The 14,803-nt window shown below is 38.6% G+C and overlaps 2 protein-coding genes and 1 long non-coding RNA gene across 5 annotated transcripts; 2 read left to right on the top strand and 1 right to left on the bottom strand.

Moving 5' to 3' along the window:
• Window positions 1–1,510: 1,510 nt before the first annotated feature.
• LOC111246986 (uncharacterized) lies at window positions 1,511–9,850 on the bottom strand. Of its 2 annotated transcripts, XR_015323007.1 has the most exons (5): window positions 9,517–9,823; window positions 7,021–9,117; window positions 2,439–2,494; window positions 2,163–2,275; window positions 1,511–1,525 (listed from the first exon to the last, which is right to left on the bottom strand). It is a non-coding gene; the product is annotated as an uncharacterized LOC111246986 (long non-coding RNA). The 2 variants fall into 2 exon arrangements; XR_015323006.1 differs by lacking the exons at window positions 1,511–1,525; window positions 2,163–2,275; window positions 2,439–2,494 and having other exon boundaries at window positions 7,346–9,117; window positions 9,517–9,850.
• LOC111246984 (B-cell receptor CD22-like) lies at window positions 5,538–7,011 on the top strand. Its single transcript, XM_022797478.2, has 2 exons — window positions 5,538–6,536; window positions 6,674–7,011. Exons 1-2 carry the CDS (start codon window positions 6,359–6,361, stop codon window positions 7,009–7,011), a joined length of 516 nt encoding a protein of 171 aa, XP_022653213.1. The 5' UTR covers window positions 5,538–6,358.
• Window positions 9,851–9,892: 42 nt separating the features above from the next.
• Window positions 9,893–13,045, top strand: LOC111246978 (uncharacterized). Of its 2 annotated transcripts, none has more exons than XM_022797468.2 (2): window positions 9,893–10,167; window positions 10,412–13,045. In XM_022797468.2, the coding sequence occupies exons 1-2, from the start codon at window positions 9,985–9,987 to the stop codon at window positions 11,852–11,854; spliced, it is 1,626 nt and encodes a 541-aa protein (XP_022653203.1). In that variant the 5' UTR covers window positions 9,893–9,984; the 3' UTR covers window positions 11,855–13,045. The 2 variants fall into 2 exon arrangements, with proteins under 2 accessions (XP_022653203.1, XP_022653204.1); XM_022797469.2 differs by having other exon boundaries at window positions 10,037–10,177.
• Window positions 13,046–14,803: the final 1,758 nt, after the last annotated feature.

Genomic DNA, 14,803 nt, shown 5'->3' with positions numbered 1-14,803 from the left:
CTTCGACCCTTACGATTCACGGCGTAAAATCTTCTGACTCAGGAAGCTATACCTGTATAGGAAGTAACTCCGTATCCGAAGAACGGGTGTCTGCGGGATTAGTTGTGGAAGGTGATTTCCCAAAAATCTAACTGTAAAAATACACAAGACTATGATCACTCATGCGGCGTTTTTCCGTTCCTGTTGATCTTATAATAATAATAATAATTATTATTATTATTACTTAAAGCATTATGTTCATGACATGAACGAATACTAGTTTGTTACTTGCTTGAATACCGGCGTTTTGGTTATAGGCGACTGTATTAGCCATTATTTTCATTGACAAACTTTAGTCACATCAATAGCGTTAATTGGATTGCGTTACGGGTGTTTGAGACCTCGGTGTTTTAATGCTGTAACAGTTCGATGTGTTTCTTTGAAGATGTCGCCACCGTCGAGTATACATTTTGTGGATGTTAAAATATTGTGCATCTATTCAGCTATATAATCAAATACAAGTTTGATCATTGATTTTCCAGAAGTCTTAATTTATCAAAACAGAAAGGATCGCTTTATTAATAGAACATTTTTGATTTGTGTACAGTATTACGGATCCTATAGGAAATTGATTCGATTTTTCTATCTTAATTACCTATCTTACAAGTAATTACATGTATTACATCTTTGACCAGACTTCTTTTCGCTTAACGCTATCCATGTAGAGTAAACGGATTACAAGTCAATTACTTGTAGAAAGTCAATAGATAAAAATTTTTGACTCTATAATTTTATGCTTGCTACATCGAAGTTCAGTACAATTAAGCAAGCCAACTATATTCTGTTTTGTACTGACAGCGTGTTTGCATAAATGCATTTTAAAATTCGCGCTTCTAGTCTCGTTACGATAGCTTGCTTGCTTGGCAAAGAGGCTTTCTTGAGTGGAGACACCGATGGGGTCCTAAGAAGCTCCAAAGTTCAGTTATTTCGCTTATATCGCTGTGAGTTGTTGTAACGGAGTGTAAGTTTTGGGTGTATGCGACATTAATACCACAGTCATTTAGTTATAACAGCATCCGCGACATGGATTTAAACGTGTTTTCTGGAACTTTATTATGTGTGATATTTCTAGGATTTTGTGAAATTCATGCAATGGGTATGTTGATCATGTTAGAAATCCTATGATGAAGCGGGTATCTCTTATAGCCAGCGTCGCGCTAAGACCTAACGAATGCCCTTACTTTGATTGCAATATAATAAAGGTTCATTTAAGCTGGAGCAACTTGCTGATCGGCGGGTAAAAATCGGCCGTGTCGCAGCGTATACATGTACCATGTTTGAGGGTGACGATATCCTCTTTTCATGGACTAAAGACGGAACGCTGCTACAATCCTTAGGCAGAATTCATATCGTGAATACTCCGGTGTCTTCGACACTTTTAATACGCAACGTAGAGCCATCTGATTCCGGGAGTTACACCTGCATAGGAAGCAACTCATTATTTGAGCAACGGGTATCTGCGAGATTGATTGTAGAAGGTGACTACCTGTAACCAAACAAGAGAAGATTGCATAGACAAAATTTTTATTAATAATATAAGATGTCCCTTTCCTTATTAGATATTCGACGTTTTACGTAATAATCTATAATCCAGTTATTGCTATAAGAATATGACAGGACATTGAATAGGAAGAATAAATACATTTATAGTTTCTGCTTAAATTTTTAAGCGTTTTTGGTAATTATGACCTTGCATTGGATTCGTTGAAGGTAAAGGTGACAGTCAGAAGGCATAGATACGACCGTTAGTATTAGAAACTATAACGATTTCATATCCACTTCTAAGATTGCATAATTTCTACGATCTACGAACTGCCAAGTTTAAACCTGCACTGTAGCCTTGTTATCGCAAGGTAAATGTATGGGAACGAGACTGCACCAACGTCAGTCTGCTAAGCGTTAAACACAATGTTCGATCTAGACTGACTGTGTTTTACGTGAAACGGGAAAAAAATATGTCGTATCTTAAGTTTACTCTGTGCGTGGTAATTCTGCTCGTTTCATTGCTTCCTGCTATTCGTGGAATGGGTATGTGTAACTAGCATTGGATGATTACCCAATTTCACATTATTTCATTAGAAATTTACAAGTCTATGAGATCCAAGGTGAATATTGCTACATACTAATTTTGTTTAGATGCAGTCCAGTTGGAGCCCCTCGTAAACAAAGAAGTTCGCGTGGGTCGGGTAGCCGCATTTTTGTGCACTCTCTATCAGGGAGATAAAGTTCAATTTACCTGGAGCAAAGATGGAACATTGTTGCGATCATCTGGACGAATCCAGATCCATAGTACTGCTGCATCGTCAATGATCACGATACAGCGCGTTGACCCATACGATGCGGGGAATTACACATGCATTGGAAGTAATTCTTTGTCTGAGGAACGAACTTCTGCTCACCTTATTGTAGAAGGTATATTCCATTTTAAACCCATTTTTGGGTAGCAGACCGCAACCTGTATATACATTTATATTATGTAATAAAATGCACGGTTAGAAAGTATGACACAAAAGAAATTATGTTAACTGTTTAAACAGTAATTGTCAAAATGTATAACACAACTATCAGCTAGTGTTATTTACAAATATTGAAGGGAAGATAATATTACTATATGAACATGTAAGGACTCTGATAAGGATTTTTTTTATTCGTCTGAAGTGTCCTTAAGCACATATGCAAATCTGTTACTTATCTTTGACGTTTCTATACGTCTATACTATAGTAGACGTCACCAGTGTAACTAGCATACGTATAATTATATAATAGATTTTTCCATTTGAAGAAATCGCAGAGGGTGTCACCACGTTATTTATGAACTGAATACAAACAGTACACACTCGTAAGATATTTTAAAAGCTAATGAAGGAACACTGTTTTTTATATATAAATGTCTGTTGTCTTTTGTTAAAACTTTTGCAGTAAAGATAGTCTCTCAGGAAGTAAATGTCAAGCATGTATATTACACGGGTAAACAGCTCAATATACCTAAGTATACTTTCTTTAAAAAAAGTATTATTGGCACATCTGTTTACTACAATAAGTAATTTTAAAATTTGAACTTCATTGTTCATTTATTTTCTTCCCTGGAAGTTAAACAGTAAACTCATACATAAATAATACTCAACACGTGCAGGGTATAATATAATGCACTGCACTGCAGTGTTTTCTTGATAAGCTAAGTGGGCTCTACAACCACGGTTCAATGTAACGTATCAGCTACCTGTATCCAAAAATGAACCATAAAGGTTATCTACAGTACTAAATATCTGCACGAATGTTGTATCGAGTCTGATACGAATACTTTTTATAAATTATTTTTATTTATACGTATATATTTAATATCACGTTGAAGTCTTCCAAAGTAGGACATAGGTCTTCACTATATGCTTGGTACGAATCTAAGAATAGATAACAGAATTCTTTAACGAGCGTCAGGTCGAACCTACCTACCTACCTACCTACCTACCTACCTACCTATTTCGATTGTGTTAATTAGCTAAATTTAGAAAATTATTTTTCAAAAGTATGCTTATTATGGTGTATGTTCCGCGAGAACAAACCGTACAAATTTTAAATTTCGCGCGCTATCCTGACGAGCACTTTTTGCTCTCCTGGCAATGAGAGTATTTTGCAGTGTTCGTCCTGACAAAGGAACATCGTTCTAAGGCGAAAAGCGTCATTTCTAGCTCATCGTCATATTAATAGTAGTAAGTTGTTTGTTGTTGAGTGAAGGATATACGTTTCAAACATAATGTGGTTATTGCAATGGTTTGCCCTGTACGTGCTAATAACAGGATCTATCCAATCACTAAGTTACGCATTGGGTACGTTGATTATGTACTTCTAGTAGTTACGGGGTATCGCGGGTTCGTGTAAGAAATTCAATGATACCCCATATATTACTTGTTTTATAGATAAGTTAACTTGGCGTTAACTCACTCAGGTCGATATTTGTAAAATCTATATACCTATTTATTATAAAAATATCTATTACTCGATATTTTCTCAGATCCGATTAAATTGGAACCGTTGTTTGACAAACGAGCCAAGGTAGGCCGAGTGGTCGCGATTGTGTGTACGCTCTACGAAGGCGAAGATGCTCAGTTTTCTTGGAGCAAAGATGGTAGCATTTTACGCTCTTCTGGGCGTATTCAAATTCAAAATACAGCAGAGACTTCAACCCTGAGCATTCGCAATCTTCGTACTTCTGATGGAGGCAACTACACCTGCATTGGCAGTAATCCAGTATCTGAGGAGAGAATCTCGTCCCAATTAATAGTGGAAGGTAGAATATCAATTCAATGCTGATAGTAGGACCAACGTTTTCGTAATTTCATTATGGTTCTTGCAGGACCGGGAGTGCGATATATTTACTTCTATTCGTTAACAATGACGATAATCACATTGTAGTGTTATTACCAACAAATTATAACAAAACAGATTCTCAAACTAAATCTTCTTTTTAATGATGTTTCTAGTCGTAGTCGTCGACATTCCATGGGTGGCTTATACTTTGAAAGATACGAATTAGAACTACAGCTACGCTTTAAAGTAGGGTTTATTGTTGCCTAACTTGGGCAATTGTTCCTGTAAGATTGTCTCCTAAGCCAATACTGTATGTGCTGTATCGGCCAGATTGGCTGCGATTATTAACAATATTTGACGTTGTAAAAAATCCCAAGAAATTTAAACGTATTTTCCATTTTCACACAGTCTATACAGCAAATATGACCTGCATAGAAACTTTGAATGGGAAATGGAGTTAAATGGAATCTATAAACTTAGTAGTACTGTTATTGTTGTAAGCTGACTAAAGCGTTCAGGTTACTGGCAGTTTATTCAAATGGGCCGCCATAATCTTGTCCTGTTTGTTCCCATACATGGGCACTGGGCTACGCCGCAAATGCGGTGCTTACAAAGCCGTCTACGAGCTACATCCTTTCGTTGGACAGTGGTCGAATCAATGTTTACCATGAGCGGATATCACGGTTCAAATAGTCATATCTGCTTTTCGTCACTGTTAATTTTATGTGTGATGCTACGTCGCGCAAACTCTGCGGGTGAGTACTACATGCGAATATTCAATATCCCTCCAACAGAAGATAGCAATTGCTGCTAATAGCTAGCATTAGACCTTTTACAAGATGTAGTTGTGCTTTGACGTTGGTCCTCGTTAGTCTGTCTGTTTCTTTAGAATAAAGTAGTGAGATTTTCAGAACGTGTCAAGCTCGAGGCAATAGCATCAAAACACGGGACGTTAGGTCGTCCAGTTAAATTCATCTGCTCTCAATTTGAGGGAGATAATGTGAGCTTTGCTTGGAGCCGTGATGGACGAGTACTTTTATCGGATGATCGTTTGACCATTACCAATACAGCCGATTCTTCCACGCTAAAAATATACAGTGCCCGACAGTCCGATTCGGGAAAATATACTTGTATTGGGTCAAACGAATTTTCAGAGGATAGATCCAGCACTATTCTCACTGTTGAAGGTGTGCATACTTAGTCACTCCCCTAAGGAGGAATAGTCATATAACTGTAGTACGTATTAACCGTATAAACATCTAAATTACAATGTTTGTCAGTGCAAATGTATGAAATAATGCATTCTGGGTATTTTTAATGCTATATATATATATACAAGCTTATATATTGGAAGTTATAACAAAAATATTCCCCAATTCCCAATTAAAGGTACGAGATTTTTTAAACAGAATGTGGGTTACTCTTACATTGCGTTTAGGCTTGTGGAGCTAATTTTCATTGCGTATGCCACGAAAAGCATTATTGCCGAACGGTTAATACGTTCATGGTGGGCTCATCAACAATTTTGCTTTTGCCCACGTGCGCATGATGTGACAAGGAGCAAACGATAGGTTTGAGTAGGAGTGGTACTCTACATCTAATTATATATCGATTATTTATCTATTTATTTTTAAGCAAGAAGTAAATACAGACAAAATATCCTAACGTTCCGAGGTAATTAACGTTATATTGTAAATGCGTCAGTTGTCTATTGAGTTGGAACTAACGAGTCGAATGTATCGAGGAACGTCAGACAAAAACAATTGAATCGTCCGATGAAAGTAGCCACTTTAGGCTAGAAGCAGTTTATTATTATTATTTAGAAAATATGTACGCAGCTTCCTTTAAAAATAGTCAGGTGGCTTTTCGCTCGAAGTGAGTTTCTGATACACTTATTCGAAATGGTAAATGACTGAGTACCGACAAGACGTCACCAGTAAGCGTTCGTGCTTCATTGAAGCTGGCGGGCGACTCTTGTTCGAATATGTCATAGCCCTGCGAACGAGAGTATGCGATGAGGCTCTCCCGCAGCGTCGTGGCTCGAAACAGTTCAGAGAAAATTACAAAGTCAAATAAGCGCGCTTGTGCCTCATACACCATGTATAATCTCGATAAATATAATCACTATGTACTTGTGTGTACAGCAATAAACTGGATTACTTTGGCAATGGGCAACTCTACATACGCAATGGGTGAGTTTCTTTAAGGTAATTCATTAACCGAAAGCCGAGTTGGGTTGTGGTTAACGATCGAACGTCTACTAGCACGCTACAATGGCGCACGCTACAATCCGTTTGGCTCTATGTTAACTGCATATCTTGTTGCTTAGAATCCGTTCGTTTGGAGCCACTTCCCGCGAGGCGTGTGAAGGCCGGGAAAGCGGTAACATTTACGTGCTCGCTATACGAAGGCGACAATGTCAGCTTTTTCTGGAGTAAAAATGGGGTAATCCTGAAAACAGGCGATCGCATCGATATCTCCGCCACAAGATACTCGGCGACGTTGTCGATTAGAGGTGTAAAGCCAAGTGATGCTGGCGACTATCTCTGCGTGGGACGAAATGCCGTCTCGGAAGAAAAAGCAACAGCTAAACTTCAAGTCGAAGGTGCTTATTTAACGAAAGCTAGAAAAGATTTCTCGATTATATGCGTTCTTTTTAAAGGCTGATAAATTTACCTTGAACAGAATAGGCAACCTTAATAGCCGTGTAGGTTAACCTAACCGAGTATCCACATTAATATTTCACTTATACTGTTGCCGATTCGTTTGTTAAGGTACAAGACTTCGAACACACGGCTTGGTGACCAATCCTGAAAATCTGACAACACGCTTAACAGATAACAAAGAAAATCACTGTCGATTATAGAAACCTTGTCATATGGGATCCGACTCTGTTTGATCTTCGTTTTTCTTGATCGTATGATAATGACATATCGCCCCGAAACACAACTTTATTTTCATTGTACAGTTGACTCTGCCATGCATAAGGACTCCATACAACTCTGGCGGACACTGTGCTAAGTTTATTCCGACAAAGATAGATAATTACATTAGTTACCTAACTAAATACTCGTCAGCAAAACTAGGCTCCGAAATAAGGCAGTATTTGGTAGGTAGGCATAGTGCATCAAGGCGATGTTGGGTCTTCTGTTTTCCTAACAAGTATGAAATGCTGGTAAAATTTGATTGGTTAGTGTCGATATCCAGACGTCGTGTATCGTTCGTGTGACGGGTATCAGAAAAATGATGACGTTTTTCGTGAACGAGAACTTTTAAAACCTTCGAATCTACCGTCGTTGTATCGTCGAAAGATGCTTTCAATGTTCGACCATCAGACGCTGGCAATTGTACGTGCGAAGCACGAAACAAATTTTCCGGCGAAAAAAAATGCACGAGCTTTTTTTTTTACTAGTTATTACTATTTAGCTAAATTTAATTTAACATAAAAGACCTGCTACTATGACGATTACTGGTCTATATTCTTCCTTTTTCGTTCGTTCGTTCTCTACAGTCAAATTATGTTGTACCAATGCATCGTCGTGTTCACTCAGGCAGGGAGATAAAAACACCTTCTAGATGAAATCTCAGCGGGCTCTCATTGAACCGGCTGAATTATGTGAATAGATAAATATCGCAAATGAATATAAACCTAGAGGCCAAATTACTATTCTTAGTGGTGGTTCCTATATCAACGTTAGGTCCGCCAGTAATTATTGGCGCTCACTTTTTGGTGTCACCTCGCCATTGGTCACAGTTACACAAACAATCTGTAGGCCTGTATCTAATAATATCGACGAGTGCTGCCCGTACCAAACTTGTTTCGTATTCGTGAACGTATTCGGCAAAAAAAAATAGCTAGAGTGATTTCCCACTTGTCCTGAATTGATAAATCAGATTAACTTGTGACGTCAAACATTTTTACACGTCCCCATGTACACTTGAAGGATTTCGATCTTCCTCAAACCTCTCGTTGTTCTTAGAATATTTTGTCAAATTTAGCCATTGCCCAAAGTTTTTTCGCACACAGTATGGAATTATATATATGCATATGTGTGCGAAATAGATATGCTATGAGACTGACCAGTCACACTTCGGCGTCTCGTCAAAGTAAATCACTCGGTGACTAAACATTTTTTCGCTGGCACGTAACAGGCGTAAAAAAATGACGTTCAGTATACGAGCTGCGTGCTTGGAGAATGGCGTCAATATTCCCGTATTAGGTGTATTTTACGTTGGGAACGCGGACGTAGCCGCCCGCATGAGTGGTTCAAAAACTGCAACTATTCATAATAGCGGCCAAAACTTTTGTATGATGAGACGTGTAGCCATCAATTGTGCCCGTGCAATACAGCGGCTTCGGATCCTGACTTGCACTCAGTCAAGTCAATGTGGTTCAGCGTCGGCGTTTCCAAGGGAGCTTCGTGTAAATTAGAGTAGCTTGCAGTTGGCTATTGCTTTGTCAGCAAGATATGCGCCTCCTTCCTATGGTGCTCTCTACTAAAACAATTACTTTGCATGATGGAAAATTTACTATTAATATGCCATTAAAAAACTAAAGCATCAATGTGTTCGATATAGTACTTTAAATTCGTAGAAATAATTTAAATCTGTTTTAAAAGGCAGTTGTTTTCATTTAATTGTTCCGAAGGGATGAATCTGTTGATGGGCTAACGAGCAGAAGTTCAAGTTCTGGCAATAGATTCGCAACTGTTGCCAGTAGAAAGACTTCAGAACAAGGCGACGCTGAGAATCAGGTGTTGGCGGTGATTCTCTCTGAAAAGATAGGATTTCCACATAAGTAATAGCGGAATCTATTAAGTGTGCGCAGGAAGTGCCAGCCTGAATGGATGCCGTTTCTATATAAAAACTATTAAGGATTGAGTCGAGCTACAATTATAACGGTATTATCTCGACGGTTACAGTCTGTGGCTGACCATGCCAACCTACAATCATTTTCCGATAATAAAAATGATTTAAAATCATTATTTCTGCGTTGATCTACAAAGTTTGACGCGTAAAAACAAACAATTTAGTCGTAAAATACGATTATCACAAACCCGTACTTTGTTATTGTCGTAACTTCAATTAGCTTATAAAGAATTACACAAGTTGAGCCGTATTGTTCGATTAGCCGACTTAACGCTGACTTGTCAAGACGAACACAAAACTGACCTCTACTTACGACAGACGTAGGGCCCCTTATGTATCTCTGGGTTAAGCTATTGTCACTCTCGTAGATATTTGTCATTGTTCTACTGCACTTCAGATCGATCGTTTAGCTGAATGGCCATTATGCGATGTCGGTGATAGCTTGTGATGATGTGTGAGGAAACAAATTATGGTCCATTAGGCTTCATTAGAGCTTATTTCGAGTGTTGATTAAGATGTTACGTACAGTATGTCTAGGATACGGCGTGCCGCATGATTCTGTTGTGTATTATAAATGATGCCTCTTCAAGTCTATCTGCACACATTCGTGTGACCATTTTCAACCGCCATATAGCTGTATGGCTGTGATAATGTTGCTCTGGACATCTAACGATCATCTTTTATAATACAAGCAAGTAGCTCGTATTCGATGTCGCTGCGTGTCACTTGCAATGTAAGCAGGTCTCGAGAAATTTCAGGCAGACGATCTGGATGGAAAGAACGCAATTGCAAACCACTGGGTTTGTACGGCGCGCATCAGCTGATCTTGCTAAAGCCGCTTATGTGAGGCTTCTCAATGGCCTCTATCTTTTTTGTTTAACGCCCAGTCATAGAACTTCCGGTGAAAAGCTGAACAGCTTGCATTGGTTTCCTGAATGTCCATGTCGCATAAATGTGAGTAAAGGTACGGCAAAACTTTTTAGTAAGAAAATTTCATAACAGTAAAGTAAACAGTAATTAGAAATAGCAAGAAATATGCCACTTTAGAGCCAAAACGATTCCGCTTGCGCGCCATAACTATGTACGCTGACAGAAGCCGATGTCGAGAGTAATTAAATCAGTAATTGAGTTTCAAAGTGACGAAGTTCTCTTTAAGTGTAGAAAAGCTCCTATATACAACGGCGGTATGTTTTTGCAGGACTACCTTGTGGCTGGACTTATAAGACTATGCCAGTGGAAAAATGTGCTTTGGATTTGTGAAAGCCTGGGGTTTACTGAATATCCGAAGCGAGTGACGCATCGATCAAGTAAACAGGAACAAACAACAGCTCTGATCACCTACAATTTTGAAAGCAGTCATTTGCCATACTTTGATCTCAAGATGTGGCTAAAGGCGTGTGCGCGTGGACTTCTCCAATTGGCGCTTGAAACAAAATTTGGTCTCGTTGGAGTAGTACTTGTTACGGTCGTTGGTGTATATCGTATCTACAAACGTAGGCAGCTTGAGAAATGCAAATTGTTTCGTGGAAACAGCCGAGAACGACAGCAAGAGCCCTATACAGACACGTTACCGAGACAAGCGCCAACGAAGGTTTGGCGTGAAGTCACTCATGAAGAGGAGGCTACTACATCGAGTGACATCGAGGAAAGCAAGCTTTTATCAGCGTCAACACCGCAAAAGTGCCCTTTTGAATCAGTTCCCACGCCTGACTTTTTCAATCAGTCAGAGACCCGATACGTACTTGACACCCCTGAAATTTCTGAGCTCAGTGAAAGTGCTCTTGATGAACTTCTTCCGTTGATGACTGTAAGGCATATTGTTAATATTGACGAGCTGTATCTTATGCTGTCTGTCCAGAGCTGCGAGGAGATTCAGAAAGATGTCTTCTTGCTTAAGTGCACATTGTCAACAGGCCAAACGGATATGGTACGCCTCGCCGTGACGCCGGTCACCAAGCTCAACCAAGTTATGATCAGGGATGAGTTGACGTTATTGAAAACGATACGGAAAACGTTTGTTGGCGAACATGCCCAATTAAATCGGCATCTACCTTTTGTCAAGGAGGTTGTTGCACTTAGAGACACATTGGCGAAGTTGAGTGTTCGTCGAAATGACGCTTTCAATGATGAAAAGGATTATGTAGCGGTTTTGTCTCAACTTGAGCCTGAAATAATTTTTCCAAATGTTTCTGAAAACGGAAATTTCATTTCCGTATTAATTAGCATTTTGGAACAGGCTAATCTCAGTATGGCAATAATGAGATCAGCGATGCCTGGAATCGCCTTATTTAGTTCCATTGCATTGGTATCGTGGCCAATTAATGTCACGTTTCAAGTGGAGGACCGTAGTATCGTTATACCAACGCATGGCGTGCTGGTCAAGCACTGCCTCGAAGTTCTTCGATTAGGAACTTCGCTGGCCGATTTTCAGTTTCTCGCGAGCGATATATTAAGAAATATTGGCATCGAGGGTGTGGGAGATAATGTTGATGTTCAGTATTGCGCCAAAATACTCTTTAGCTTGGGTGCCACTACCCCTCTAGATAAACTCATCGACTGGCGGGCTCGCTATTTTCAAGCCAAAGGCAAAAAATTACCGCACAACTATGGTAACTACAAAAAATACGCTGTACCACAATAAATTACTACATTGCAAAAAATAGGAGAATTTTTTTTTTATCTAGTCGAAACGTACGCAGTGTAGTCTATCTGTTCTTTAATTCGACAACAGTATTGTGAAACATGGATCAAATTCAGAAATTCAGCTCCGGGTTTGGAAATTAGTGCAGATAGGTCGTATCGAAAGCGGACATTACGTACGACTGATTCACCAATGAGGATTTATTTATGTATGCTGCAAAGTATCAACGCAAACGTATGAAAATTTATCGATATAGTCAAATCAACATATGGATTAAACGAAGAAGCCACCAAAGGTTTTTCTCTACGGCATCGTGGGTACCTAAAAAGTATTATATTATAATAGATAAATTGTTTTTGAGTACCAAGAGAAATGTTGGATATAATCGTTGAGCTACCTAGGCGACTCTAGCGCAATAAGTGGCAAGTAATAATTTTTTGTTCAGAAATTCATCTAATATCATGTAGCTACGTTTCCAAAAAAAAACTAGGAATATCCCAATTTTGTTTTATGAATCAAGGATTATTTCAAACAACCGCGGTAGCCTCGATCCAATGAGCTTCACTTCTGGGAACGAGGCTACTGCCACTAAGGCTGTCTGCTTTCAATCGTATTTGCTCAGCTACTCTGAGGTACTTCGCTACACGGTAAATCGTGTGATTCCATGTATGTAGCCATGAAGGAATATGTGTTTTGTGCGCACCTGATTGTTGCCGTGATTCATAGAAGTACTCAGGCAAGCGGTGAGTGCAACAACAACGATTGTTAATGTCAGATTTTACAGTCCTAAATATATACGAAGTCTCACCTGTGTTGGATGTTGGTAACATTTCAATTCCCATCTTTCCCTAAATGCAGATATAATACGACTAGAGTCACTCAGCCCAAGAATGACTGAGATCGGTCGAAAGATTGCTTTTGTCTGTAACATCTACGACGGAGAGAATCCAACGTTTACTTGGTTAAAAAATGGGAAAACACTTAAGCCTTCGGAGAGGATCAGCATCTTCAATAGTGACATAAGTTCAACATTGAACGTCAACAATGTAAAACAGAGTGATGCGGGTAACTACGTTTGTGTAGCTACAAATCGTATATCCGAAGATCGAACAGAAACCACACTAATCGTTAAAGGTTTGCATCCATTGTACCTGTTATCTAATAAATTCCCCCGTGATATTCTGTCAATAACTACATAGACTTTATTTAAGACACAAAGTGTTTACGATAAATATAGTTCTGATAAAGATTAGTAGAAGTAACGTAAACGATTAAAAAAACTTAATTCAACAAATATGTTATCACCATGAAAATTCTAACATAGTACTCATATAATCTAGCTAAACTGTATCTAACAACAGATCAAATTTGGGATGGAATTAAACTAAACTAAAACGCAATGCTAAAATGCAAATAACATTTAAATAATTTTGATCAAATTGCGTTCTCTCATATTAACTCGTTAGCTCGTTGCAAACTGAAGTAAACTTGAAAAAGTTTAGGGAAATGTTTTGGGCAGAGTGCTTTGTCTTACGCCGAGCATAGGAATTTTTAGTCCAAATAGGCGAACCTAGAAGACGAATACATGTAAAAGAACATGCAGTCTTTAAGCAGCTTTTTTAAAGTTTACTATGATGGCCGTTGTTAAGCATAAACACTAGAAATAATTTATTAAAAGTGATAAGGAATAAGTCGTCACCACTTCAGTTTTAGTTGTAGAGTTTCAAAAAAGAGCCAAAAATGTCGGGGGTAACTTTTGAGGTTACTCAGGATTGCTGTAGATGTTAATCATTTGAAAAAAGTAATCATTTTTGATCCTAGATAGCATTGAAGAAGTGAACTTGGAAAATAACCGCCTTAGTCTTGCCCCTCTTACCGCTACATCTGGGAGCAAGAAGTCGTTCTGTCAAAGAAAGCTGCGTTTTCCCTGTATCTGCTCAGTCTCTGATTGTGGAGTGTTGATGCTACCAGGCGTACTCGAGCGACCTGCCTGTCCTCTATGGAGGTTTTTATTAAAGGATATGTGTTGTGTGTATTATTTGTAATTGCTGTACTGTCGGAAAGAAATCGAGCAAACGGTGAGTTGAACGACACGATCTGTTATGGACCATACCAAACGATGCAGACTCGCTATATGTTGTGGTTGAATGAAATTCAAGGCATTGTAACTGTATTCCTTTGATTTTTTACCTGAGTATAGAGATAATCCGGTTGGAGCCATTTGCTGCCAAGACAACCGAAGTCGGTCGAAAGATAGCATTTGTCTGCAACATTTACGAGGGAGAAAATCCAACATTTACGTGGTCAAAGGATGGAAGAACGCTAAAGCCTTCAATGAGGCTCGGCATAGTTAACAATGAAATAAGCTCAATGCTAAGCATCAATAATGTTGAACAAAGCGATGCTGGCAACTACGTCTGTGTGGCAGCCAATCGTATATCTGAAGATCGAACCGGAAACATTCTTATTGTAAAAGGTTAATCGATATGAAAACTGTAGACGATAATGTTAATAACAAGTATCGTTTATGGCGCATATGTCTAGAAGGTACGTGTTCTTACAATCAGATAGCAATGGGACGTCGTCCAACTCCACTAGACAAATCAAAGAACGTCAATCAACATTCTAGTAAAACTATTTTATCCCATGCGACACATAAATGACCTATTATTTTTTTTTTAATTTTCAAAACCATTTATCCAATAGGCGATGGCTAACATACCCGACATTAAACATAGGCAATAAAAATAGTTAAAAAGACATAAATGGCCAGGGTTGTCACTTGTAAATTCAACTCAAATGAATTTGGTTTACTTAATCAAAACATAAGGCTTTCGCATAGAAGACTTCTTTGATTTTTGCTAGCTTTAATTTCACGTATTCTTTAACGTCTTTAAAGTACAACACTTACAATGTATGAATTACGTTTGCCGCGTTCAGTGAGAGTTC

The sequence above is a fragment of the Varroa destructor genome, unplaced genomic scaffold, assembly GCF_002443255.2.
Source record: "Varroa destructor unplaced genomic scaffold, Vdes_3.0 BEIS01000003.1, whole genome shotgun sequence".
In the NCBI taxonomy this organism is placed as follows: Eukaryota; Metazoa; Arthropoda; class Arachnida; order Mesostigmata; family Varroidae; genus Varroa; species Varroa destructor.
Note: the sequence above shows the minus strand (reverse complement) of the source record. Positions and strands in the feature narration are given on the sequence as shown.